This window comes from Mauremys reevesii, linkage group 5, assembly GCF_016161935.1.
Source record: "Mauremys reevesii isolate NIE-2019 linkage group 5, ASM1616193v1, whole genome shotgun sequence".
Classification (NCBI taxonomy): Eukaryota; Metazoa; Chordata; order Testudines; family Geoemydidae; genus Mauremys; species Mauremys reevesii.
Genome location: NC_052627.1, coordinates 1,136,873 through 1,164,751, shown reverse-complemented (window position 1 = coordinate 1,164,751; position 27,879 = coordinate 1,136,873). Strand labels below are relative to the sequence as shown.

General features: G+C 51.4%; 1 protein-coding gene across 1 annotated transcript; it reads right to left on the bottom strand.

Annotated features, from left to right (window-relative positions):
- Positions 1 to 26: 26 nt before the first annotated feature.
- LOC120406095 (major histocompatibility complex class I-related gene protein-like) lies at positions 27 to 27,879 on the bottom strand. The gene is made up of 6 exons (XM_039540386.1): positions 27,730 to 27,879; positions 15,499 to 15,762; positions 9,417 to 9,458; positions 8,117 to 8,392; positions 6,101 to 6,376; positions 27 to 130 (listed from the first exon to the last, which is right to left on the bottom strand). The coding sequence occupies exons 1-6, from the start codon at positions 27,812 to 27,814 to the stop codon at positions 27 to 29; spliced, it is 1,047 nt and encodes a 348-aa protein (XP_039396320.1). The 5' UTR covers positions 27,815 to 27,879.

Genomic DNA, 27,879 nt, shown 5'->3' with positions numbered 1-27,879 from the left:
CAGGGAATCCCCCCATCCCAGGCTCTTTACCTGAGTTTCTTTTTCCAGATGACTACTCCAATTATACCACCAATCAGGACAACTGCAGTGATAACTCCAGCCACAATGGGAATCAGACTGTTATTTGGTTCTGAAATGGAATGAACAGAATGATCAATGAGGAAAATTCCCCACTAACCCCCCCTTTCATCCCAATGCAGGCATTAATCAGTCAGCTCCCCAGATAAGGGCTGAGTCCTGCAACCCTCCACCCCTTCCAATGCAGCCACCATGCAAAGTCCTGGACACTAGACCCAGCCTCTACCACTTCAATTCATAATAAATATTTAGCACTTAAAACAGAGGCCTTTGACTAATGTTATAAATCTTCATAAACCTAATTATGGGAGAGCAGGGGTGTCAGTATTGTCCCTAACGGGGAAAGGGGGGAGACTTGCTGAAGATCACACAGTGAGTCAGTGCAAGAGCCAGGAACAGACCCCAGGAATCTTGACTTCCAGCCCCTCCTGCTCTAACCCACCAGCCCCCACGCCCCTTCCAGAGACAGAACCCAGGAGTCCTGGCTCCCAGACTTCCTGCTCTAACCTATGAGACCCCACTCCTCTTCTAGCACCAAGGATAGAAAGAGAAGGTTACTCACCTTGCAATTACTGAGGTTCTTTGAGATGTGTCCCCCTGTGGGTACTTCACTTCAGGTAACGGTGCATCCTGGCGCTGTTGATCTGAGATCTTCAGTAGCAGTGCCTGGTCAGGGGACACATGCTCAGCTGCTGTCTCGCAGCATCGTTAGGGTCTGTCTGAGCGTGTGCATCCCACATCTCCCATCAGTTCCTTCTCTACTGTAGAGATGTCAGAATAGTACTCCAAAGTAGAGGGGAGGAGGGCAGGCAGTAGAGCACCCACAGGGACACACATCTCAAAGAACCTCAGTTACTGCAAGGTGAACAACCTCTTCTTCTTTGAGTGCTGTCCCTGTGGGTGCTCCACTACAGGTGAACGTGAAGCAGTACCCACTATGGTTGGTGGGACTTTGGAGTTGCGGAAGTGACAACTGTAGACAGTACTGTGTGACCTATGGTGTCTGCTGTGGTGTCCTGTGTGATAACAATATTTGGCAAATGTGTGGTCAGATGTCCACGTGGCCGCCTTGCAGATGTCAGTAATAGGTACAGTATGGAGGAAGGCAACAGATGTTGACATCGCTCGAGTAGAATGGGTTCTGATGTCCTCAGGTGGTTGATCATTCTGGGTTCGGTACAGGATCTGATGCAGTCAGAGATCCACTTGGAAAGTTGTTGCTTAGAGATAGTCAGACCCTTCGATCTCTTGGTAGTGGAAACAAATAGCCGAGGGGATTTACTAAATGGTTTAGTCCTGTTTAGATAAAGGGGATTGCTCGTCAGATGTTGAGGGTATGTAGTGCCACTTCTTGCAAAGTCTTATGAGGTTTGGGATAGAATGCAGGTAAGTATATTGGCTGGTTAAGATGGAAGGTAGACACCACCTTAGGGAGAAATTTAGGGTGGGGTTGCAAGGTAACCTTGTCTTTAGAGAAGGTTGTGTAGGGAGGAAAGGCCATCAGGGCGTTTATTTCGCCTACTCTTCTCGCTGACATTATGGCAACCAAGAAAGCTACCTTCATAGACATGTGGAGAAGGGATGAGGTAGCTAAAAGCTTGAAGGGAGGTTTCATAAGACCGCAGAGAACTAGGCTGAGATTCCAGGTGGCTGCTGGTGGATGAATCTCAGGGTAGAGATTTTGCAGGCTCATGAGGAAGCGTTTTATTGTGGGATGGGCAAAGAGTGAATATCCGTCCAGCAAATCATGGAAGGTGGTGAGGGCTGTGAGATGTACTCTGATGGAGCTGAGCGAGAGCCCGTCCTGTTTTAGTTTGAGAAGGTAGTCTAGGATGTTAGGGAGGGTCACGGTATGGGGTGTCAAGCATTTATGGGAGAACCATAGGGAGAAGCGTTTCTACTTTTGCAGGTAAGTCTTACGAGTGGAGTCTCTTCTACTGTGCAGGAGGACATACTGGATCTGCTCAGAACAGGCTAGTTCATGGGTTTGGAACCATGAAGGAACCACACCATCAGATGGAGTTTCTGGAGCTGCGGATGAAGAAGCCGTCCTGAGAAAGCAGATCTGGTCTGTTGGGGAGAGTCCTTGGATGGACATGTGTAGCAGGTAGGGATACCATGTCTGTCTGGGCCAAGCCGGGGCAATAAGTATGACCCAGGCCTTGTGTGATGCAGTACAGACTGTTGTCTGGGGGATGGGAGAGCAGGGGATGACTTTAGGTGAGGGACAGGACCTGAGCCAGTAACCTGAGCCAAGACGGGGAGTGGGGGAAGTCGACAGCTTTGCCCAAGAAGCTGGACAAAGGAGGAGAGCCTGCTGGAGAGGGTTTTTTTCAGTTTTGGGCTGGCTGGGAAGCGGCAGGGAACCCCAAGTCTGGTGTCTAAGATCCTTGCCCCCCAGAGAGACTTGGCTAAGGGGTCCTGGTTGTACCTACAAGCCCTGCTTAGGACTGTGTTCCTGTTGTCTTATAAACCTTCTGTTCTCCTGGCTGAGAGTCACAGTGAATCACAGGAAGAGGGGTTTGCAGCGCCCTGACTCCCCCACACTCCGCGACACCTCGTCGCCTCTGATCTTTTGTAGAACCCTGTGTATCAGAGGGATCAGTGGAAAAGTGTAGACGGGGAGTTGTTCCACAGGATGAGGAACGCGTCAGTCCTGCTCTGGAGCAAAATAGATGGCATTTGTGGTTCTGGGTTGTGGCAAAGAGGTCTATCGACGTGGTGCCCCAGTGGGAGAAGAGCTGTCGTAGTATCGAGGAATGTAACTCCCATTTGTGTTCCTCAGAGAAGTGTCTGCTGAGTGTGTCGGCGGTAGTGTTGTGACATCCAGGTAGGTATGAAATGGTAATTTCTATGTGGCGTTGTACGCACCAATTCCATAAGCCGATGGCCTCCATGCAGAGGGAGTGCGATCGTGCTCCCCGTAGTCTGATGTAAAACATACATACTATATTGTCCGTCAGGACCTGAATGGATTTGTTCTTTATGAGGGAGAGAAAGTGAAGGCAGGCTTGTCTCACTGCTCTGAGCTCTAGGAGATTTATGTGCAGACACGTCTCGGACGGGGACCAGCGGCCCTGTGCTGTGTGTCCTCCCAGGCGCTCCCCAATGAATCATGGAAGTGCCCGTGGTAAGCATGAGTGCTGGGGAGCGTTGCTGGAAGGGAACGCCCATGCAGAGGGTCTCTGGTTTTGTCCACCATTATAGGGAGGCTAATACGTTCACTGGAGGAGTAGCGTCATGCAGAAGCTGTGTCTGCTAGGTTTGTAGTTGGAGTTGAGCCAACCCTGAAGACATCTCATGTGCAACCTGGCATACGAAGGTGGTGGCTGCCACATGGCCAAGAAGCTGTAGGCAAGTTCTTGCTTGTATCCTTGGGCGAATGGAGAGCGTGCGTATAAGATGTGTAATAGTGAGGAATCTGTTGTGTGGGAGCAAGGCTCTGGTTTGAATTGAGGCCAGGTGATCTCAGATGAACTCAATCCACTGTGTGGGTGTCAGAGTGAATTTTCGGAAGTTTATTTGCAGACCTACGCTGGAAGAGGGAGATGGTGAAACGGGTAGCTCGTAATGCCTCGTCGTATGAACTGCCTTTGAAAAGGCAACCATCTAGGTAGGGGAAAAGTATTATCTTGTGTCTGCAGAGGTGGGCCACGACTACGGCTAGCGTCTTGGAGAATCCTCTCGGTGCTGTGAAGAGTCCGAAAAGGGAATGCCTTGTACTGAAAGTGGTCGTGTCCGAGTGTGAATAGCAGGAAGCATCTGTGGGCTGGATGAATGGATATGTGAAAATAAGCATCCTGTAGGTCGAGGGCTCTGAACCTGTCCCTTTGTTCCAGCTCAGGTATTATTGTGCCCAATGTGACCATCTTGAATTTCTGTACCCATACGAATTTGTTCAGTCAGCGTAGGTCTAGTATAGGCCTCCATCCCCCACTCCTCTTTTGGGTCAGGTAGTGGGAGTAGAACCCTTTTCCGTTGATTTTGCGTTGGTACAAGTTCCACTGCACCTAGCTGATAAGCCACTTCTATATGAAGTAGGTGCTTGTGAGAGGTTCCTGAAGAGGAACAGGGGAGGGGGAAGGGTAGCAGGGTAGGATATAAAAGGGATGGCATAATCAGACTGAACTATTTCCAGGACCCAATGGTTCTGTGTGACCTGCTGCCAGGCATGGTGGAAAACCTGGAGGCGGTGGCCAAATGGGCAAATAGGTGGCGGAGTCAAGGGGTGATCGTGCAGCTCCTCGACCAACGCTTCAAAATTGTTGTTTGTTTCCTGATGTGTAGGATGTAGCTGGTTGCGCCTGGTTTTGTCTGCACCTAGGAGGTCTAGCACGATTACTGGCTATATCATGCAGTCTGGGCTGGGGCCGGTGATATTGTTGTGCGCAGGGCCTCTGATAAGGTTGATACCATTGTCTCCTGGGGAGGGATGGGTATATGCCAAGCGTGTGCAGGGTGGCTCTAGAGCCTTTCATAGTGTGAAGGACTGTCAAATTTTTTTTTTTTAAAAAAAAGCTTAATCAAAGGGGAGGTCTGCAGGTCTTTGGGGATACCAGATGCAGACAGCCAAGAAGATCCGCACATAACCACCGTAGTCGCCGTAGAGCAGGTTGCTGTGTCCGCCATGTCCAGAGATGCTTGTAGGGCCATCCTGGACACCCATTGGCCCTCAACAAGGACTGATTTAAAGTCTGTTCTCCTGTCCTCCGGGATATGGGAGGTAAAAATCAAAGAGCTTGTTGTAGTTGTCGAAGTCGTGGTTAGCAAGTAGGGTGGAATAGTTTGCAATTCTGAATTGCAAAGTGGAGGAAGTATAAACCTTGCAGCCCAGAAGGGCAAAGAGTTTGAGGTCATTGTCCTGCGGGGTGGGTTGGTAGCGTGGCTGTTTCGTGCTGTGTGTCACTGCATCCACTACAAGAGAATTCGGTTGTGGATGAGAAAATAAGAAATCTACGTCCTTAGCAGGAACATAATATTTACGTTCAGCCTTTTTGCATGTTGGTGGGATAGAGGCTGGGGTCTGCCAGAGGGTGTCAGCTAGTTCCAGGAGGGCTTCATTTATGGGAAGTGTGATCTTTGAAGGTGCAGAGGGTTGGAGGATTTTGAGGAGTCTATGTTGCGTCTCTTGGACCTCCTCTAAAGGGATGTCCTGGCTGAATGCCACTCTCTTGAAAAGTTCCTGGAATTGCTTAAAGTCATCCATGTTTTGTGGAGGTGGAGGCATGAGGGCTCCGTCTGGAGCTAATGGAGAGTTAGGAGTCAGTGAATCAGGGTATGGTTCATAGCCCACCTCTTCAGAGGGGAGTTCAGGTGCTCTAGATGTAGACGGAGCTGGAGATAGAGACGCAGAACAAGCTTGTGGTCTGGTGGAAGAGTCACGAGGACAATGGCAGCAGGAGCCAGCCAAGGGTACCACTGAGGCCAAGGCATGGGATAAGAAGTGAGGTCCTGCCCACGGGGGAACAAAGTAGGGAAACTGAGGCTGGTGCTTGTGAGCCATGTTCGGAGGTATAAATGGTTCTGGTGGTGGAGGAGAGACAGGTGGGGAGAACTCTGCCTGCTGTTGTATGCCAGGCTCGCTGTCAGTGAAAGTGGCTAGGTCAGGTTGGGACAGCTGCTGGTCAAACAGAGAGCGCTGCGCATGAAGGAGCAGAGAGTCAGGCTCAGGAGCCACTGAGATGTCATCCTGAGCTCAGATCAGATGATCAGAATGGTCTCTTCAGGCCTTAATCTCTCATTGTTAATCTTCTCCCTTCAGAGACACTGTATTGCTGAGATGTATCCAACAGCCCCAGAGGCAACAAACTGGAGAGCAAGGCATGAGCCCCAGGCACTGCAGGCCCCAACTCTAGCATGAGAACTTGACTGCAGAGGGACAGAGCCAAAGGGGACAGGGCCTCACAGACCCTGAGGAAATTCCAGATTCAGCCTCTAAATCCGAATGAGAATTTTTTAGGGGTTGAGTTTAATGGATTCACCCTCTCCCACTGGAAAACAGACACACACACAAACTCCTTACCCCAGGAGATGGAGAGTGGCTCTAACAGGCTTTCATGCTCCACGTGACATGAATAATGGGCTTTGATCTTGGGATCAATCTCCATTGTCACCCAGGTCTGGTAGGTCCCGTCCCCACTGGGTAGGATGCCTTCAGAGTAGGTCTCCTGCTGTCTGCTCTCCCCATCTCTCAGCCAGGTCACGGTGATGTCCCGGGGATAGAACCCACTGACCTTACAGGAGAGGGTGGTGAGGCCGTCATGAGATGACCTGTCACTCACTCTAGCTGTTGGGCGCACTGGGAAAAAGAAGAAATTGAAGTTAGCTGTTTTCAAGCTCTAATCCAGGCAGCCTTTGCTGGAGCTTTGCAGCATGAAATTCTGAGATCCTGGCAATGGGACAGGATGAGAGTCCATGAGACAGACTCCCTCTGATGAGAGAGAGAACCACCATGTTAGAGGATTCCTGTGCCGAATTCTTAGCAACAGTGAATCCTGAATCCAGGTCCCTGACCAGATTCTATGAGTGTGGAAACCAGAAGCCTCTGCTCCCAGCCACAGTGACAAGTACCTTGAAAGGCTTCACTAAACTCCAGATTCAGGTGTCACAAATGTCACTCCTTAATCACATGCTACGTTTATGCTCATCTCCTATCCGTCTCTGGATTGGAAAAAGGGGAAAATCTTGCCCTAGCCAGGGAGCAAAAAAATGAACTACAAAAACTGACCAATTAGAGATGGAAAGGGCCATTTAACGAAGTGACACACACAGAGCTAAATTGCCCCTCAAACTAGCTAATATTAATTGGCTAATTTCTTATTGGTTGTTACCAGATCTATTTACCCCAATATTATGGATTTCAAAAGGATTTACCCTTATGTTGAAAAATCAGTTTCTCAGCCTCTTGGTACTGAAATACTCATTACATTTCTGTGTAGGGCTTTTTCTTCTTGGCATTTGTAAAGAGGGCCACAGACAAGACAATGTTCTGCTGAGGTTTGTGAGAGAAATAAGCAATTACTATAATTGTTGCAAAAAAACCCATGTACAAATTTCAAGTAACCTTGAACAGCGAGAGTAAACTGTTTGGGAAGGGAAAGATTATGGTTTGTAATGGTACTAACTAATTTGGGGAATTTGTGTCCATGGTAACATATAAGTTACATACATAGGTAATAGTGAGTTAACATTTTGAAGCCAACTATGCTGCAACTCTCTTGAGTCAGAGAGGTAAAGTATTTAACCTCTTCCCGTCCATATTTCTGCTGATTAATCCTTAATAAGCTTTGATTAATAAATGTGACTGTGATTCTGATGTCTTATTGATAAAAGAATCAAGTAATAAGTAAGAAAGCATTGCAGAAAAGGTAGGCCTTGAGGGGGAAAACTTTAATGACAAGGGGAGTCTTCTTCCAGATTTACATGGGGAGGGCAATTCCACATGTAGGGGATGGCATGGAAGGAAGCACATAGGTGACTGTGGGAGAAGTTTGGACAAAGAAGCAACAAGGACAAAATTACCATTATTGGGGGAACACAGGTGCTGTGGGTAACACTTATAAATACGATGGTGCAGACAGTGAATGAGGAAGAATTACATGGTGAATGAAGCTGGTGTCCATAGAACTGGTGGCACTTCCATGACCAAAGTTCAGTGGCACTTTCTCTACAGAGTCTATTTTTCAGAGTGCTCTAACATGCGCACACACACAGGCAGATTGCATTGATAACACTGTGTCACACCAGCGGAAGAGGTAGAATTTGTGGTGTGAATTTGGGCTCATTTGGTCAAGTGGCTCTGGAGATGCAGCTTCGCTACAGTGAGCTGCTTTTAACATTTTTCAATTTCTTATCTTTTTTCCAGCAGAGCTGGTGGGGAAAAGGGGTTGTTTCCCCACCCATCCCTGGTGCAAGGTTAGATGAATAGCACCCCCCCCCCCAGTTCATTTTGCAAGTAGGGCTCCATTTTGGAACGAGCTGGGGAATGGAAGATGTAAATAGTAGTGTCCCCTGGGTAGGGCTTGTCCCTCTGCCTTACCTTTCCTGTGCAGAGTCTCCTTCCCGTACTCTAGAGCGCTCCTTAGCCAGGAAATACAATCCTCCTTGAAGTAGTGATTCCATCCCTGGTTGTCATCTACTTCAGCATCCCATCTCCTCTTGGTGATCTGAGCCCCAATATCTGCTGCTACCCAAGTCATGGTCTCCTTATCGAAGGTAAGAAAGTCTCGTCCGTCATATGAATCCTGATAAAACCCCTGAGTGGCGTTGTCTTCCCGGAGATCACAGCCAAATATCGTCTGGATAATGTGAAACCCTGAAACACACAGGCAGGACCCCAGGGGCTGGGTCAAGATCACAGCACATGAGGGTCAGCAGCAGCCTCTCTGGAAAATCTCACCAAGACCCCACTGCAGGGAGGCCAGTGCGTCACCGCCTTGTTACTGGGCCTTCTCTCCACTGAGAAACAGGGTCCCCACTTATGCTATTGGGCACTATACCCACCCAGCTCCTTTCAGAAGGGAACCCAAACCTAAAAGAAAAGTCGCCAAAGCGTGTCTCCACTTGCTCCGTCTGTCGATGCATCAATGGGAGCAATGCACTGTGGGCATGTATCCCACCGTGCCTGGCAGCAGCATCTGTCACTAGGTGTTGTGGGACTGTGGAATGGACCATACAAAATACCTCCTTGTAGTGTGGGGCCCAAAACTGGACACAGTACTCCAAATGAGGCCTCACCAGTGCTGAATAGAGGGGAATGATCACATCCCTCGATCTGCTGGAAATGCCCCTACTTATACAACCCAAAATGCCATTAGCCTTCTTGGCAACAAGGGCACACTGTTGACTCATATTCAGCTTTTCATCCACCGTAACCCCTAGGTCCTTTTCTGCAGAACTGCTGCCCAGCCATTTGGTCCCTAGTCTGTAGCAGTGCATGGGATTCTTCCGTCCTAAGTGCAGGACTCTGCACTTGTCCTTGTTGAACCTCATCATATTTCTTTTGGCCCAATCCTCTAATTTGTCTAGGTCCCTCTGTATCCTATCCCTACCCTCCAGCATATCAACCACTCCTCCCAGTTTAGTGTCATCTGCAAACTTGCTAAGGGTGCAGTCCACACCATCCTCCAGATCGTTAATGAAGATATTGAACAAAACCGGCCCCAGCACCGACCCTTGGGGCACTCCACTTGATACCGGCTACCAACTAGACATGGAACCATTGATCCACTTAGGGTCCAGGCGGGGGCTCAGGGCTGGGGGTGCAGGGTCTGGGAGGGAGTTAGGGTGAGGGAGAGGGCTCAGGGTTGGGGAAGGAAGTTGGGGTGTGGAGCGCTTACCTGAGGCATCTCCCATTTGGCACGAGGCGTGCAGGTGGGGACCTAGGGGTTACAGTGGACAAGAAGCTGGATATGAGTCGACAGTGTGCCCTTGTCACCAAGAAGGCTAATGGCATTTTGGGCTGTATAAGTAGGGGCATTACCAGCAGATCGAGGGATGTGATCATTCCCCTCTATTCAACATTGGTGAGGCCTCATCTAGAGTATTCTGTCCAATTTTTGGCCCCACACTACAAGAAGGATGTGGAAAAATTCGAAAGAGTCCAACGGAGGGCAACAAAAATGATTAGGGGGCTGGAGCACATGACTTACGAGGAGAGGCTGAGGGAACTGGGATTGTTTAGTCTGCAGAAGAGAAGAATGAGGGGGGATTTGATAGTTGCTTTCAACTACCTGAATGGGGGTTCCAAAGAGGATGGATCTAGACTGTTCTCAGTGGTAGCAGATGACAGAACAAGGAGCAGTGGTCTCAAGTTGCAGTGGGGGAGGTTTAGGTTGGATATTGGAAAAAAACTTATTCACTAGTAGGGTGGTGAAGCTCTGGAATGGGTTACCTAGGGAGGTGGTGGAATCTCCTTCATTAGAGGTTTTTAAGGTCAGGCTTGACAAAGCCCTGGCTGAGATGATTTAGTTGGGGTTGGTCCTGCTTTGAGCAGGGGGTTGGACTAGATACCTCCTGAGGTCCCTTCCAACCCTGAGATTCTGTGATTCTAGGGGGGGCCAAGGATCCATGGCCCTGCCACTTCAGCAGCAGGCAAGGGTGGGGGGGGGAGGGGAAGCCTCAGGGAAAGAGGTGGAGCGGGGGTGGTGCCTCGAGGGAAGAAGCAGAGCCACAGTTTAAGCACCAGCGCGCTCCACCACTTGTAGGGAAGTTCCAGTGCCCCTAGCTGTGATGACCAAAGGGAGAATCACTTCCATTTGGCAAGGTAAGGAGCTGTGCTAGAAGGTTTCCTACTGCCTAGCAAGATCTAGCAGACCTGCTCCGAACAGGCCAGTTCTGCAGGATTTAACCATGGAGCTTCCACGCAGTCAGGCAGACAGAGCATTTGGCCGTGATCTTGTGAGATCGGGTACAGAAAGAGAGGGAGCAGGTAGTGGGGCCCCACTCCAGCAGGGAAAGGGTTAAAAGCAGGCTGGAGGGAGCCTGCTCTAACCTGGCCAATCAGAGGAAAGGAGAAGTCATCCCATCAGGGCCAGGCTGGGCTCTATAAAAGGCTACAGGGCTGAGGTGAGCTCACTCTCGCTCTGGCCAGGAAGGGAGGAGGACAGGCTCTCAGAGGAGGGCCGCACCCGAGACAAAGCAGTGCTGGGCAGGGTAGCAGGGCAGGGAGAGCTCGGCTAACCACTGCCAGACTGCAGGCTTTGAGATACAGGCCGAGTGCACGAGTCATGGGGAAATGGCCCAGGGAGTGTGAGCAGTAGAGGGGAGAGAAGGAGGGCAGGATATGGCTGCCGCCAGAGGGTCCCTGGGTTGGGATCCACAGTAGTGGGTGGGCCTGGGTCACCCCTCCTCCCTTGCACTGCACCTGGCCATGGAGGAGCGTGGCCCTATACAGACTGCAGCTTGCCCCTGAGGCACTCAGGATTAGGAAATAACAAGAGCGAAACCCTTTCCCTCTTAAGTGCCGAAGCACTTCCTCCACGGCTCCTACCCGGAGAAGGGCTTGTACCTCCTGGGCTAAAAGTTGCTCATGAGAAGGGTCCCTGAAGAGGGACGGAGATGGAGGATAGGAGGGAGGAGTGGAAACAAACTGAAGTGTATAATCCTTCTCCACCGTACTCAGCACCCAATGGTCTGTGGTGATAAGGGACCTGCCCAGCTGAAGCAGGAGAGATGGTTCAAAAACAAAAGGAGGGCAGGATCCAGTATGGGAACTGGTGTAATGCTCTTAGGTGCCCCATTAAAAGTTCTGCTTGGAGCCCCCTGTGTATCCGTGAGGCTGAGGCAGATGGGGGCAGCTGATTGTGCCTCTAACTTCTGTTCTGCTTTTTGAACAGGTCCTGACAAGGTGGCAGGCCTGGGAAGCAGACAGGCTGTTGTGGCTTGAAATGTTTCCTCAAAGGCACCAGGCCACGGAGATTCAAGGAGTTGAGGGTGGCTCTGGAGTCCTTTAGGCTGTGCAATTTGGCGTCTGTCTGCTCTGAAAAGAGCGAAGTCCCTTCAAACAGAAGGTCTTGAAGAGACTGCTGGACCTATGTCTGTAGGCCAGAGGACTGAAGCCAGGAGCCCCTTTGCATGGCCACTGCTGACGCCATAGCTCCAGCTGCCACATCCGCAGCTTGCAGGGAAGCCCTGGCCACCACCGCCCCTTCCACCAGAGCAACAATCTCCGGCCTGGACTCTTGGGGAAGAGAGTCCTTACACTTCAACATGGAGTGAAAGTCATACTTGCCCAGCAGTGCCTGTTGGTTGCAGATGTAGAGCCATAGACCACTGGTAGAATACATTTTCCTACAAAAATGGTCTTGCTTTTTTGAGTCTTTTGACTTGGGCCTCACAACCCTGGCCTTTCCCTCTCATTGGCTGCCAAGTCCACCAAGGATCCGGGAGGGATGGAAACATACGTACTCCTACCCTTTGGTGGAGACGTAGTACTTCCTATCTGCCTTCTTTGATGTGGGGGGCAGTGAGGAAGAGGTCTGCCACAGGGTTTTAACTGGACCCATGACGGCCTCATTGAGAGGCAGAGCTACCTTCAATGGGGCCACTGCAGCCCAGATGTTGACCAGGCTGTTGGAGGATTTTTTAACTACCTTCACTTCCAGCCTGCAGTTTGAGGCCACCTTCTTCCATAACTCCAGGAGAGCCCTGAAGTGTCCTGGGGAGGGGAAACACCTAACCCCGGCCTCTTCTGGGGGGGAGGAGGTAGCCTGCACCAGCATGGGACCTTCCTCCTCTCCTTCTGCACCAACCAGATCCTGTAGCTCCAGGTTCTGAGAGTCGATACTTGGCTCAGTATCGTAGCCCAGGTTGGGTGTGACAGAGGAATCCTTCTCTCAGACACCACTGAGTAGGAGTGTGTAGATGGGGGGCCAGGCAGCGGAGGAAAACCCCAGGAGTTCCAAAAAAGCCATTGTATCTGCATGGGCCATTGCCCACTGGGCAGGCACTCGGAGGAACCCCCACTCTGGGCTCCACCATCGCATAGGACAGACTGGTGAGGGAACTGGTACCAGTCCCTTGGCTGGATACAAGATTCAACGTCCAACTTGGATGATGAGTCATCTTGTGGGGACCATGGTGGTCTGGTACCCTTGGCTCCAAGAGATGGTGCCGAGGATCCAGAGATCGGTGACAAGATAGGAAAGCCTGCTTCGACATAAGCAGAGATGGTTTCCCTCTAGACAGTGCAAAGGGCCTGGTACCAAATGGGAGCTCAGGGCAACAAGCTCCCTTCTGATTGCCTACACTGCTGGCACCGAGTGTTGTACTGCCGGCAATGGTGCCACTGGAAGTGCCGACAAGTTCCTGGCCACAACAAACGCCTCTGGGATGGATGGTACCATGACCCTGCTGGTGACTCACTGCCTCTCTGGTGCCTGTGGCTGGTCATGCACTAGACTCAGAGCCTGTGAACAGGGCGGAGTCGGTTTCACCTGCAGAGCAGGGGCAGAGGAGTGGCCAGACACAGGTCGCACTCCCCTGTGCTCCCCATGATTGTCCATTCTTAGAGATGGGGAACCTCTCAGACAGCTGCTTCTTATGTTTCTTTCCTGGTACTGGTGATGGGGAACAGTGCTGGGAGTCCCGTATGGACTCCCTCTGCAGCAGCTCTTTGTACCAACACTGAGGTACACGGTGCCAAGTTTGACTGGCTTGGCTCCGAAGAAGGTCTGAGCGCCACTTCCATCAGGAGGGACTTCAGCCTGGCCACCCTGCCCGTTTACATATGTGGACTGAACTGGTGGCAGAGCTGACAGCAATCCACAATAGGAGTCTCACCCAAGCACTCCAGACAGCTAGCGTGCAGGTCGCTCAAAGGCATGGGCTTGCCGCAGGAGGCACCGGGTTTGAATCCCGGAGACCGAGGCATGCCCAGTTCCAGGAGTGGAGGAAACTCTGCTACGAGAGTCGAACTAACTATTTATTCCAATCAACTAAAGTCAAAAAGTGAGAACACAAGTGAGGGGGAAAAGGGATGAGTAACAATGAGATAATCACTGAGAATCTGGAGAGGTGCAGGGCGGCTGGTCACAGAACATGCAGAGATCCCCAGCCAGGTGCCCGAGAGGAGTGGGATGGGTCAGGGAGCCTCACCCATCCCTCTTCTCCTCTGTGCTGCACTCCATGGGGATGAGCAGGGTGGGGGCACCGATGGGGTTTCAGAGGGACCAGACCCCGAATTCCTCCATGTGCATGTTGGGGACAGACGCAGCTAGCGAGGGGAACACTGTTGGTGGCCAAGATGCAGGACTCAGGACAGTCTCTGGTGAGCTGGCAGCCCCAGGACTGCGAGAAGGATGGAGTAAATGAGGGAGAGGGGGCAGTCGGGACAGTGGTTGGGGAGGGGGCAGCAGGGACAGAACAGCAGCTCCCCAGCGCAGGCTTAGGGGCGGGTGAGCAGAGCCCCTCTCTCAGCACTGGGGAGGCCGGTGTCCGTGTGAGCAGGTCAGGCTGGACAGGCTCAGCAGCAGGGGACCAATGGGTGAGACTAGTCAGGAGAGGGTTAAACTAGCCACAGAGGGGGCAGGCTGTGGGGGCAGACACCTGGCAACCCTCGGCCCTGTTGCTTAGTCCTGGGGCAGCACCACCAGGAACCCAGGTGTCCAGGGCAGGACAGGAATTAGTTCTCATTGCTGGGATTCAAGGGGAGATGGGGGAGAAGAGTACCACAAAGGACTGGGGACACAGAACAATCAGAAGCCTGGCCAGGTGACTACAGCTCCGCACATCAGGGACTGAGCAGGAAGAACAGCTTTTACACATCTATCGATAGTGTGCAGGGGAACCTGCCTGACCCCAGGGGTTCCAACCGGGGGACACGTACTGGGGTTTCTGCTGCTAGGAGTAAGGAATCCCAGGAGTCTCTGCACATTACAGGGGCTGATTCTCTCACTAACTCTCCAGCCCAAGTCAAATGTCAGATGTTCGCTCTGCGGAGTGAAGAGGAATCTGACCTTAGATAAACTCACTTGGGAAATAAGACAAAGTGAACAATGAACGAGGCTCACCGGTGCGCAGCTTCTCCCCAGGGCTGGGGTGAATGCAGCACTGCCTGCTCTTGGGACTTCACTGTGTGTCTCATGATAGCGGGTGATTTTATTAAATCCCCAGTTCCTGGACTCATGGGATTAGGGGAGAGTCTCAGCTCTCTTACAGCACTAACATCTACTCTTTCTAGTAGTAGGGAAAACTCCACAAATGTGTCCCCTAAAAGCTCAAACTAAAGGGCAAATAAAATAAGCTTCAATATTATCCCCAAAATACTCACAACATTTAAGCCAAACTCAGGATTTTTGGGGCCTGACTCGTGATATCTGAACAGTTGGGGCTGTCGACATTGGGACTCCCCATCACTCGGTGTCTGGGAATTGAGACAAGACTTCTCAGAGTCCTATTCTAGCTATAGGGTCTGAACATCACTGTCGTAGCCAGCAAGAACAAATCCCTCCGTGCAGGAATCACTGGGCGCAATTCTCTTGCCTGGGTGACCAGAAGGCTGGACTAGCCGGGTCTGATGGGAACTTCTGGCTTTCGCACCCCTATCACTCTGCCTGGAAAATAACCAAACATAAGGGGCAGGGGGTCTCCGAAGGGCAACAGAGGCAGTTGCAAGTGAGACTGGTGACAGAAATCTGGGGTGTTTGGGGAAGGGAGAGTATGAGAGTCCCACTTTGGAGGTGTCAAAAATATCTTTCACATGGACCCTCCATCCTGCAGCCCCTCCCCCTGCCCCTCTGTCCCCCACATTCACACCGACTCCAGCGAGAAAATGCCCCTGCCGGATCTGTCCCTTCCCCTCCATCCCCAACATGCATCCGTGTCCCTTCACCCCTTCACCCTGTTTACATCAAAAGCACGCTTCCCCCCTCGCTCCCCCCCCCCAAAATGTCCCTAGGTCGGGTCGTGTCCTTCACTCACCCTCGCTCTGGTTGTAGAGCTGACCCAGGGTGTTCAGACTTGCTCTGAACCATGCTTGCCAGCGCCGTGCGTACCAGGTCATCTTGTCCCAGAACTCTGGGCCCTCGTTCTGCGCCATCCACACTGGGCCGGGCTCCACCATCTGCATCCCGCTGGTGTAGAAGTAGGTGACCTGATCATCCACATACACAACACGTCTGTACCAGGGCAGCCCCGGGCCGGGCTCCGACACCACCGTGTCCAATATGCGCCTGGAGTGCAGGCCTGAAGGTGAGAGATTGGGGGAGGTGGGAGTCAGATCCAACCAGACCCTGCCAGGGAGCCCCTGGCAATACACGAGAGATGGTGTCAGCCCTCAGGAGCGCTCCTGTGGGAGCGAGACCTGGGAAAGGGCTCACAGAACAGCCTGACCGGGGAGAAAGATGGTGGGGTAGAAGGAGGAAGGGAGGCAGGGCTGGAGGGGGAGTGAGAAGAGGACAGGGTGGGGAGATACAGTTGGTCTGGAGCATGTGTGAGGAGTAGGAAAGCATACTGGGGAGAGTATATTGGAGGTACAGGGGTATGTCAGGAAGGAAATGGGGGCCCAGGAGGAGGGGCAGGGCTGGAGGTGCAGTGTGGGGAAAAGGAAGGGGGTGTTTTGGGAGAGGGTGGGGCAGGAGGACTGGGGATAGGAGATGCAGGAGCTGAATCTGGGGAAGGCAAGGTGGGCAGAGGGATGTGTCCAAGCTACAGGTGGGAGCCAGGACACCGGCAGTGCACACAATTTACTATAATTTCTTCAGTACATAAGAACGGCCAGACTGGGTCAGACCAAGGGTCCGTCTAGCCCAGTATCTGGTCTTTCGACAGTGGCCAATGCCAGGTGCCCCAAAGGGAATGAACAGAACAGGGAATCAAGTGATCCATCCCCTGTCGCCCATTCCCAGCTTCTGGCAAACAGAGGCTAGATACACCACCCCTGCCCCATTGTGACTAATAGCCACTGAGGGACCTATCCTCCATGAACTTGGCTAGTTCTTTTTTGAATCATGTTATAGTCTTGACCTTCACAACATCCTCTGGCAAAGAGTCCTACTGGTTGACGGTGCAGTGTGTGAAGAAATACTTCCTTTTGTTTGTTTTAGATCTGCTGCCTATTCATTTCCTTGGGTGACCCCTAGTTCTTGTGTTACGTGAAAGGGTAAATAACACTTTGGTATTCACTTTCTCCATACCAGTCATGATGAAGACTATGATTTTATCATGGATAGTTTTAGTAAAAATCCTGGACAGGTCACAGGCAACAAAGAAAAGCTCATGGAAGCCTGTGACCTATCTGTGACTTTTACTAAAAATATCCATGGCAAAATGGGGAACTCAGCTGCGTTACCCACACACCACCTTCAGGAGCGAGGCAACTGCGGGCCACTCAGAGCTTCACAGTCCCCCTGCCGCCCACGGCAACTGGGAGCAGTTGATCCCCCCCACAGCCCAGAGGCCCCGCCACCACTCCTGGCTGCTGCAGGTGGCAGGGGGACCCCACAGCTTCCAGCCACCGCGGGCTGAAGTCAGGGAGTTTGCTGGAAGTCACAGATTCCGTGACGTCTGTGACCTCTGTGAAAAAAAAAACCATAGCCTTAGTCTTGATTTTATAGACTTTCATCATATGCCCCTAAGTCGTCTCTTTTCCAAGCTGAAAAGTTCCAATCTTATTAACCTCTCCTCGTGTAGCAGCCATTCCATACCCCATATCATTTTTGTTGCCCTTTACTGTATCTATTCCAATTCCAATATATCTTTTTTCAGACGGGATGACTACAGCTGCACGCAGTTATCAAGATTTGAGCGTACCATGGATTTATATAGAGACAATATGGTATTTTCTGTCTTATTATCAATCCCTTTCCTAATGATTGCCAACATTGTTAGCTTGTTTGATGGCTACTGAGCATTGAAAAAAACAAGGAGTCCTGTGGCTCCTTAAAGACTAACACATTTATTTGAGCATAAGCTTTCGTGTATGCATCTGACGAAGTGGGTTCCAGCCCACGAAAGCTTATGCCCAAATAAATGTCTTAGTCTTTAAGGTGCCACAGGGCTCCTTGTTCTTTTTGCTGAAACAAACTAACACGGCTACCTCTCTGAAACTGCACACTGAGTGCATGTTTTCAGAGAACTATCCACAATGACTCCAAGATCTCTCTGGAGTGGTAACAGCTAATTTAGACCTCATCATTTTATATATATAGTTGGGATGATGTTTTCCCATGTGCACTACTTTGCATTTATCAACATTGAATTTCACCTACCATTTTGTTGCCCAGTCACTCGGTTTTGTAAGATCATAGAATCATAGAAGATTAGGGTTGGGAGAGACCTCAGGAGGTATCTAGTCCAACCCCCTGCTCAAAGAAGGATCAACCCCAACTCAATCATCCCAGCCAGGGCTTTGTCAAGCCTGACCTTAAAAACCTCTAAGGAAGGAGATTCCACCAGCCCCCCAGGTAACCCATTCCAGTGCTCCACCACTCTCCTAATGAAACAGTGTTTCCTAATAGCAAACCTAGATCTCCCCCACTGCAACTTGAGACCATTGCTCCTTGTTCTGTCATCTGCCACCACTCAGAACAGCCGAGATCCATCCTCTGTAGAATCTCCCTTCTGGTAGTTGGGGGTGCCTATCAAATCCCCACACTTGTCTCTTCTGCACATTAAATAAGCGCAGTTCCCTCAGCCTCTCCTCGTAAGTCATGTGCTCCAGCCCCCTAATAATTTTCGTTGCCCTCCACCAGAGTCTTTCCAATTTGTCCACATCCTTTCTGTAGTGAGGGGCCCAAAACTGGACACAATACTCCAGATGTGGCCTCAACTGTCCCGAATAGCTGGGAATAATCACTTCCCTCGATCTGCTGGCAATGCTCCTACTAATACAGCCCAATATGCCGTTAGCCTTCTTGGCAACAAGGGCACACTGCTGACTCATATCCAGCTTCTTGTCCACTGTAATCTCCTTTGTAACTCTTCACAGTCTGATCTGGACTTAACTTATTCATGCTGTGGCTGCAACCCCAGGTCCCCTGTAGGAATCAGGCCCCATTGTGCCAGTCACTGCACAGGCCCTACCTCATAGAGTTCACAGGCTGATTCCCCGTCCCCACAGATCCACAGGCAGGATCAGGGCCAAAGGGGATGGGGAAGGACGACAGCTCCCAAAGGGCCTGATGATGCAGAGACTGAACCCCTGATCCCTTCACCCATGTGAGCATCTCACTAACGTCAGACACGGCTCAGGCGAGTTATACACATCCGGGGGGGGAAGGAGAGTCAGGCTGATGCAGACTGGTGGCTTATTTGGTCCTGTTAACCCCCGAGACACTGAGGAACTATTTAGTCTCAGACGCTGCAGACTCGCAGTGTGGACCCTTACTCACTCACACAGCCCCCGGAGCCTTCCCTTATCTCAGTAACGTGACATGCAGCGTTTGCAGGATTGGGGCCTTGTTCCATAGTTCCTAACGGCCAGTTACAGACCAGAGGCTCCCCGCCGTGCCGGACACACACGACAGGCACAGAGCTGCCCTGGCTTATGTATGAGCTGAAGAACAGACAGATGTCATGGGGGCAGAGCTCTCCCCTTTTCTTCCCCTCAGCTCCTCTGGCTGCCAAACGCTCTGCGTCCCTCCTGCCAGCACCAGCCACTGTCCATTTCACTCCCCTTCAGTCACAATCAGACAGCCGGATCAGCGAGCAGCGCTGCTCATGCTGCTCAGCCCTAGCTAACTAATTAAAGAGTCAGTGGAGCAGAGGGACTGGACCCGGGGTCTCCGCCTCCCGGGTGAAGGCTCCAACCACCCAGCTACAGAGCCGTTCTCGCGCCCCTGCTCTCTGGCCCAGTTCTAGTTCTCCCCAGTGGAACAGCTCCCACAGGAGTGATGCAGGGGTCCCCACAGCAGAGTGCCCCACAGCTCAGGGACTAGGACACCCTGGGAGGTGGCAGAGCCCTGCTCAATTCCAGTCTCCCTCGCAGGCAGAGGGGGCCTGGATCCAGGAGTCTTCCACATCCCGGCGATGCCCAAACCACCCGGCTCCTCCCACACTGTTGTGTGAGCTCGTGTGCGGGTCTGATCCAGCAAGCGGCCTGAGCACACCCACCACATCGGGTCCCCAGACTAGTTAGGTGGAGGACACCTGTCATCCCTCGGTCCATGCATCGCTCTGGGGCTCAGGTGTCTGGGCACCTGGCTGGAAACTGCAGGGCGCAGGCCCAGAGGCAGGAACACAGATCCGGAGGGACCTGTTACTGCACAAACAAAGGTGCCAAGTGAGTTCAGGCACCTACAGGGCTCAGCAGCAGCCGAGGGGGGGGGGGGGCTCTGTGAGCCCTGGGGGGCCTAATTCTGGGATTTAGGCACCTTTTCCCCTTTATGGCTCTAGCCCTTAGACACTGCAGTGACGGAAGCAAAAAGGACACCATAGATCACAGTCTGATCCTGCTCCTGTCTCTCAGAGACCTGGCTCCCTCCCTCTGACACTGCCCTGCAGCAGCCTCAGCTCCCCATTCTCCTCTCCTCACTCCATCTCTTCTTTTGCAGGGCCCTACACCTAACTTCTCTCCTTTCTTCTCTCCACGCTGCTGTCATCTACCATCGACCCCGCTCCTCTCTTCAGTCACCCTCACTGATCCCCACCTTGGCTCTCCCTTCCTTTCCTGAGCTTCTCACACTCGCCCTCAGTAACTTCAGCTTCCAAGGGATGGCTTAACTGACCCTCCGCTTCCCATCTCCTCACCCTCCCCTCTGCATTCACCTGGCCACCCTGGGTCAGCTCCCTCACTCTCCAAAAGAGCCAAGCCCTGCTCTCTGAGCTCTACCGTGCGGATTCCCCTTCTCCGACCATCACCTGGTCTTTCTCAGCATCACCTCTCCCCACGATTTGTAATGTGCGTGTGCCTCAGTTTCCCCTATATGCTGTATGGTTATCAAGGTGGGGGAAAAAGATTAATTGCGCTGCAGAAGGCCAGGTGTGACTGACACCTCACTATCTAGGGTAATAAAAAAAAAAAAAAAAGGTAATAATTGGAGATATACCAATCTCCTAGAACTGGAAGGAACCTTGAAAGGTCATTGAGTCCAGCCCCCTGCCTTCACTAGCAGGACCAATTTTTGCCCCAGATCCCTAAGTGGCCCCCTCAAGGATTGAACTCACAACCCTGGGTTTAGCAGGCCAATGCTCAAGCCACTGAGCTATCTCTCCCCCCCATGCTGATGGGGAGTCCCAGAAGACAACTGCCCGGACATTTGGCACCTAGCAACTAATGACCATGAACGACCCATCCTCTGCAGGAAGCCAGCCAGTGGTGACCAGCTGGAAAACAAAGAGCTGAGGATGAGGCCAGGTGACAATGTTTGGCAGGAACAAGAACAAAAGACTAAAGAGGGGCCCCTTGGGGCTAAGTGTGGGCTGTTGGAGGAGAAGCAGCTTCTGGACTGGGACAAAAGAGAAAGTTCTGGGTTCTGGACAGACCAAAACAGACTTTGCTGTAACTTTCCATTCTCTAATGGAAAGCCTGTGGAGAGTCTTTAGACTAAGTTTAGAGGAGAGAGCAACAAGGGTGATGTCGTGGTGGGCGTTTGCTATAGATCATCAGACCAGGAGGATGAGGCTTTCTTCAGACAACTAACAAGTTTCCAGATCACAGGTTCTGGTTCTCAGGGGGACTTCAATCACCCTAACATGTGCTGGGAGAGCAATACAGACAATCCAGCAAGTTTTGGAGAGGGTTGAGGACAACTTCCTGGTACAAGTGCTGGAGGAACCAACTGGGGCCGTGCCCCTCTTGACCTGCTCACAAGGAAGAATTGGTAGGGGAAGTAGAAGTGGGTGGCAACCTGGGCAGCAGTGACCATGAGATGGTCGAGTTCAGGATCCTGACAAAAGGAAGAAAGGAGAGCAGCAGAATACGGAAACAGGATTTCAGAAAAGCAGACTTTGACTCTGGGCAGACTTTGACTGATGGGCAGGATCCCCTGAGAGGCTAATATGAGGGGGAAAGGGGTCCAGGAGAGCTGGCTGTATTTTGAAGACGACTTATTGAGGGCACAGGAACAAAACATTCCGATGTGTAGAAAGAACAGTAAATATGGTAGGTGACCAGCTTGGCTTAACAGTGAAAATCTTTGATGAGCTTAAATACAAAAAAGAAGCTTACAAGAAGTGGAAACTTGGAGAGATGACTAGGGAAGAGTATAACAATACTGCTTAAGCATACAGGGGTGTAATCAGGAAGGCCAAAGCACAATTAGTTGCAGCTAGCAAGAGATGTGAAGGGTAACAAGAAGGGCTTCTACAAGTATGTTAGCAAAAAGAAAGAAGGTGGTCAGGGAAAGTGTGGGATCCTTACCGAATGGGGAAGACAACCTAGTGATAGATGATGAGGAAAAAGCTGAAGTACTCAATGCTTTTTCTGCCTCAGTCTTCACAGACAAGGTCAGCTCCCAGACGGCTGCACTGTGCAGCACACTATGAGGAGAAGATGAGCAGCTCTCAGTGGTGAAAGAACAGGTTAAGGACTATTTAGAAAAACTGACAGATCCGGCTCCATGGATTGTGCATAATGCATCTGAGGGTGCTGAGAGAGTTGGCTGATGTGATTCTAGAGTCATCGGCCATTATCTTTGAAAACTTGTGGCCATCGGGAGTGGTGCCGGACGATTGATAAAAGGTAAATATAGTGTCCATCTTTAAAAAACGGGTAGAAGGAGAATACGGGGAACTACGGACCAGTCAGACTCACCTCGGTCCCTGGAAAAATCATGGACCAGATCCTCAAGGAATCCATTTTGAAGCACTTGGAGGAGAGGAAAGTGATCAGGGACAGTCAACGTGGATTCATCAAGGGCAAGTTATGCCTGACTAACCAGATTACCTTCTGTGATGGCTCTCTGGATATGGGGGAAACAGTGGACATGATATATCTTGACTTTAGCAAAGTCTTCCAAAGTATTCTTGCCAGCAAGTAAAAGACATATGGATTGGATGAATGGACTACAAGGTGGATAGAAAGCTGGCTAGATTGTCAGGCTCAATGGGTAGCCATCAATGGCTTCCATGTCTAGTTGGCAGCTGGTATCAAGCAGAGTGTCCCAGGGATCGGTCTTGGGGCTGGTTTTCTTCAACATCTTCATTAATGATCTGGATGATGGGATGGATTGCATCCTCAGAAAGTTCGCGGATGACACTAAGCTAGGGGGAGAGGTAGATATGCTGGAGGGTGGGGACAGGGTCCAAAGTGACCTAGAAAAATTGGAGGATTGGGCCAAAAGAAATCTGATGAGGTTCAACAAGGACAAGTGTAGAGTCCTGCACTTAGGAAGGAAGAATCCCATTCACTGTTACAGGCTGGGGACAGACTGGCGAAGCAGCAGTTCTGCAGAAAAGAACCTAGGGGTTACATTGGATGAGAAGCTGGATATGAGTCAACAGTGTGCCCTTGTTGTCAACAAGGCTAATGACATATTGGATTGCATTAGTAGGAGCATTGCTAGCAGATTAAGAGAAGAGATTATTCCCCTCTATTCAGCACTGGTGAGGCCACATCTGGAGTACTGTGGCCAGTTTTGATAGTGGCCTTCAACTACCTGAAAGGGGGTTCCAAAGAGGATGGATCTAGACTGTTCTCAGTTGTGGCAGATGACAAAACAAGGAGCAATGGTCTCAAGTTGCATCGGGGGAGGCCCCCGTTGGATATTAGGAATAACGATGTCACTCAGAGGGTGGTGATGCACTGGAATGGGTTACCTAGGGAGGTGGTGGAATCTCCTTCCTTAGAGGTTTTTAAGGTCGGGCTTGACAAAACCCAGGCTGGGATGGTTGGGGTTGGTCCTGCTTTGAGCAGGGGGTTGGACTAGATGATTAGACTAGTTGGACTAGTTCACTGGGGGGAAGGAGACCAAAGCCCTGAGGTAAGTGCGGAAATGGGATACCGGGAGGAAGCACGAGAAGGAAAGTGCAAGAGGGGAGGACTCCTGTCTCAGACCGAGAAAGCAGGACAATCACTAAGTTATCTTAAGTGCCTGTACACAAATGCAAGAAGCATGAGAAACAAGCAGGGAGAACTGGAAGGTTCACAGTCAAGGAACTATGATGTGATTGGAATAACAGAGACTTGGTGGGATAACTCACATGACTGAGTACTGTCATGGATGAATATAAACTGTTCAGGAAGGACAGGCAGGGCAGAAAAGGTGGGAGAGTTGCATTGTATGTAAGAGAGCAGTATGACTGCTCAGAGCTCCGGTATGAAACTGCACAAAAACCTGAGAGTCTCCTGGATTAAGTTTAGAAGTGTGAGCAACAAGGGTGATGTCGTGGTGGGAGTCTGCTATGGACCACCAGACCAGGGGGATGAGGTGAACGAGGCTTTCTTCCAGCAACTAACAGAAGTTGCTAGATCGCAGGCCCTGGTTCTCATGGGTGACTTTAATCACCCTGATATCTGCTGGGAGAGCAATACAGCAGTGCACAGACAATCCAGGAAGTTTTTGGAAAGAGTAGAGGACAATTTCCTGGTGCAAGTGCTGGAGGAACCAACTAGGGGCAGAGCTCTTCTTGACCTGCTGCTCACAAACAGAGAAGAGTTAGTAGGGGAAGCAAAAGTGGATGGGAACCTGGGAGGCAGTGACCATGAGATGGTCGAGTTCAGGATCCTGACACAGGGAAAAAAGGAGAGCAGCAGAATATGGACCATGAACTACAAAAAAGCAGACTTTGACTCCCTCAGGGAACTGATGGGCAGGATCCCCAGGGAAAATAACATGAGGGAGAAAGGAGTCCAGGAGAGCTGGCTGTATTTTAAATAATCCTTATTGAGGTTGCAGGAAAAAAACATCCCGATGTGTAGGAAGAACAGTAAATATGGCAGGTGACCAGCTTGGTGTAACAGTGAAATCCTTGCTGACCTTAAAGGCAAAAAAGAAGCTTACAAGTGGAAGATTGGACAAATGACCAAGGAGGAGTATAAAAATATTGCTCAGGCATGCAGGAGTGAAATCAGGAAGGCCAAATCCCACTTGGAGTTGCAGCTAACAAGAGATGTTAAGAGTAAGAAGAAGGGTTTCTTCACGTATGTTAGCAACAAGAAGAAAGTTAAGGAAAGTGTGGGCCCCTTGCTGAATGAGGGAGGCAATCTAGTGACAGAGGATGTGGAAAAAGCTAGTGTACTCAATGATTTTTTTGCCTCTGTCTTCACAGACAAGGTCAGCTCCCAGACTGCTGCACTGGGCAGCACAGCATGGGGAGGAGGTGACCAGCCCTCTGAAGAGAAAGAAGTGGTTCGGGACTATTTAGAAAAACTGGACGAGCACAAGTCCATGGGGCCAGATGCGCTGCATCCGAGGGTGCTAAAGGAGCTGGCGGATGTGATTGCAGATCCATTGGCCATTATCTTTGAAAAGTCATGGCAATCAGGGGAGGTCCCGGATGACTGTAAAAAGGCTACTGTAGTGGACATCTTTAAAAAAGGGAAGAAGGAGGATCTGGGGAACTACAGGCCAGTCAGCCTCACCTCAGTCCCTGGAAAAATAATGGAGCAGGTCCTCAAGGAATCAATTCTGAAGCACTTAGAGGAGAAGAAAGTGATCAGGAACAGTCAGCATGGATTCATCAAGGGCAAGTCACGCCTGACTAACCTAATTGCCTTCTATGAGGAGATAACTGGGTCTGAGGATGAGGGGAAAGCAGTGGATGTATTATTCCTTGACTTCAGCAAAGCTTTTGATACGGGCTCCCACAGTATTCTTGCTAGCAAGTTAAAGAAGTATGGGCTGGATGATTGGACTATAAGATGAATAGAAAGCTGGCTAGATTGTCGGGCTCAGCGGGTAGTGATCAATGGCTCCATGTCTAGTTGGCAGCCGGTTTCAAGTGGAGTACTCCAAGGGTCCGTCCTGGGGCCGGTTTTGTTCAACATCTTCATTAATGATCTGGAGGATGGCGTGGACTGCACCCTTAGCAAGTTTGCAGATGACACTAAACTGGGAGGAGTGGTAGATACGTTGGAGGGTAGGGATAGGATACAGAGGGACCTAGACAAATTAGAGGACTGGGCCAAAAGAAACCTGATGAGGCTCAACAAGGACAAGTGCAGAGTCCTGCACTTAGGACAGAAGAATCCCATTCACTGCTACAGACTAGGGACCGAGTGGCTGGGCAGCAGTTCTGCAGAAAAGGACCTAGGGATTACAGTGGACGAGAAGCTGGATCCGAGTCAACAGTGTGCCCTTGTTGCCAAGAAGGCTAATGGCATTTTGGGCTGTATAAGTAGGGGCATTGCCAGCAGATTGAAGGATGTGATCATTCCTCTCTATTCGACATTGGTAAAGGCCTCATCTGGAGTACTGTGTCCAGTTTTGGGCCCCACACTACAAGAAGGATGTGGAAAAATTGGAAAGAGTCCAGCGGAGGGCAACAAAAATGATTAGGGGCTGGAGCACATGACTTATGAGGAGAGGCTGAGGGAACTGGGATTGTTTAGTCTGCAGAAGAGAAGAATGAGGGGGGATTTGATAGCTGCTTTCAATTACCTGAAAAGGGGTTCCAAAGAGGATGGATCTAGACTGTTCTCTGTGGTACCTGATGACAGAACAAGGAGTAATGGTCTCAAGTTGCAGTGGGGGAGGTTTAGGTTGGATATTAGGAAAAACTTTTTCACTCGGAGAGTGGTGAAACCCTGGAATGGGTTACCTAGGGAGGTGGTAGAATCTCCTTCCTTAGAGGTTTTTAAGGTCAGGCTTGACAAAGCCCTGGCTGGGATGATTTAGTTGGGGTTGGTCCTGCTTTGAGCAGGGGGTTGGACTAGATGACCTCCTGAGGTCCCTTCCAACCCTGAGATTCTATGATCTCCTGAGGTCTCTGCCAATCCTAATCTTCTATGATCCTGTAGATCCAGGCTGCACTGAGGACTAACCCAGTTTACGTCAAACCAAGCCTGTTATTGAAGTGACATAAGTGGACCAATGTGCCTTAAACCACTTCAAACAAACTCCAGATCCACCCCGGAGCCTCACCCAGCTCAATATGGGCTGCTGAGCTGCCCAGGGTCTGAGCTGCTGCCTCATCGAGAACAAGGAAAATTCGAGTCCACGCCCGAAAAAGCAGGATGTGCCTTCCCCTCTTCTCACCCCCTACTGGGATCCAAAAGCTCTTTATCCGGCAGGTACAGGAGATTCTCACAGCACAAACGCGGCTCTGCAACAGCAGCTCACACACAAACTAAGACCTGATTAATGCACAGAACCGGGGGCTCCACACTCTCCCCTTCCCCTGGGGCACCAACACACCGCAGAGACAGAGAGGGGGTTCACATCGCCTCCCTAGGATGACACCTCTAAAGATGTGCTTCCACTACAGATGTGACCCACTGCTGACTGTGGGTGCAACTAGACTGGTGTTGACACAATTTAGCTGTACGTAGCCAAAGACAAGCCACACTCAGGAGTTCCAGGCACTGGGCTGAAACCCAGCGTGAAGAACCTTCTGGGAGCCATTAAAGGTCAGAGATCCAAGAACCCTTTTCCTTTCATTTAACCCTGGTCTATGGGGCTGGAGGGGGTGTGTGTGTGGCGTAATTTACTCCCTCTCAGTAACCATCAGCCTGAGCTCTGCACACAGGAATCGTGTCTGAAATCCCCACCTTGCCCTGAGGCGCTGGGAATGAAACAGCCTGGGCAGTTCCTGGAACCGGGGATTTCCCTGCAGCCTGGGAGCCTCACGGGGCTGCGAGGGGCTTGTCAGCGTGTGCAGCACCCATGGGTGCTGGTCCTAACGGTGCCGCACCCCCTGGCTGGGGGCAGTTGGCATTAGATTAACGGGTTACAGTTCAGTTCGGTGGCTCTCAGCCCCCCCCCCCCCACACACAGTCCCAGCAGCACCCCTGGAAGCACCTGGCACAAGGGGGCCAGGACCTTCCCCCACCAGCCACTATAGCAACGTCGCTGTTCGATGTCAGTGACAGCCCACTGCTGGGGGGGGGGGGCGCGGTGCGGTTATCCCGACACCTCTGAACACAGAACCCAGAACTGCCCCCCTCCCGCACCCCGACACCCAGCTCCCCTCCTGCACCCCGGCCCGGCTGCCCCCGTGACACCCAGCTCCCCTCCCCGCACCCCGGCCCGGCTGATCCCCTGACACCCAGCTCCCTCCCCGGCTGCCCCAGCTCCTCCCGCCCCCGGCCCGGGGTCTCCCCCCGATACTCACGGGAGTGGCCCCCCCGCAGGGCTACAGCCCCCAGCAGCAGCGCCAGGCCCAGCGCCGCCCCGCAGCGCGGCAGGACTCGGCCCATGGACCCGCTCTCGGCAGGTCCCGGCCCGGCCCCGGGAACCTCGCTGCGCGCTGCCAGCGCCCGAG

Bases quoted from the DNA above. Each gene is read 5' to 3' on its own strand.
- LOC120406095 (XM_039540386.1), bottom strand. From the start codon at position 27,814: ATGGGCCGAGTCCTGCCGCGCTGCGGGGCGGCGCTGGGCCTGGCGCTG. The intron at 9,459-15,498 runs GTGAGTGAAGGA...TGTAACCCCTAG, and splicing joins GCTCTACAACCAGAGCGAGG to GTCCCCACCTGCACGCCTCG. The intron at 6,377-8,116 runs GTAAGGCAGAGG...TCTTTTTCCCAG, and splicing joins GGAGACTCTGCACAGGAAAG to TGCGCCCAACAGCTAGAGTG.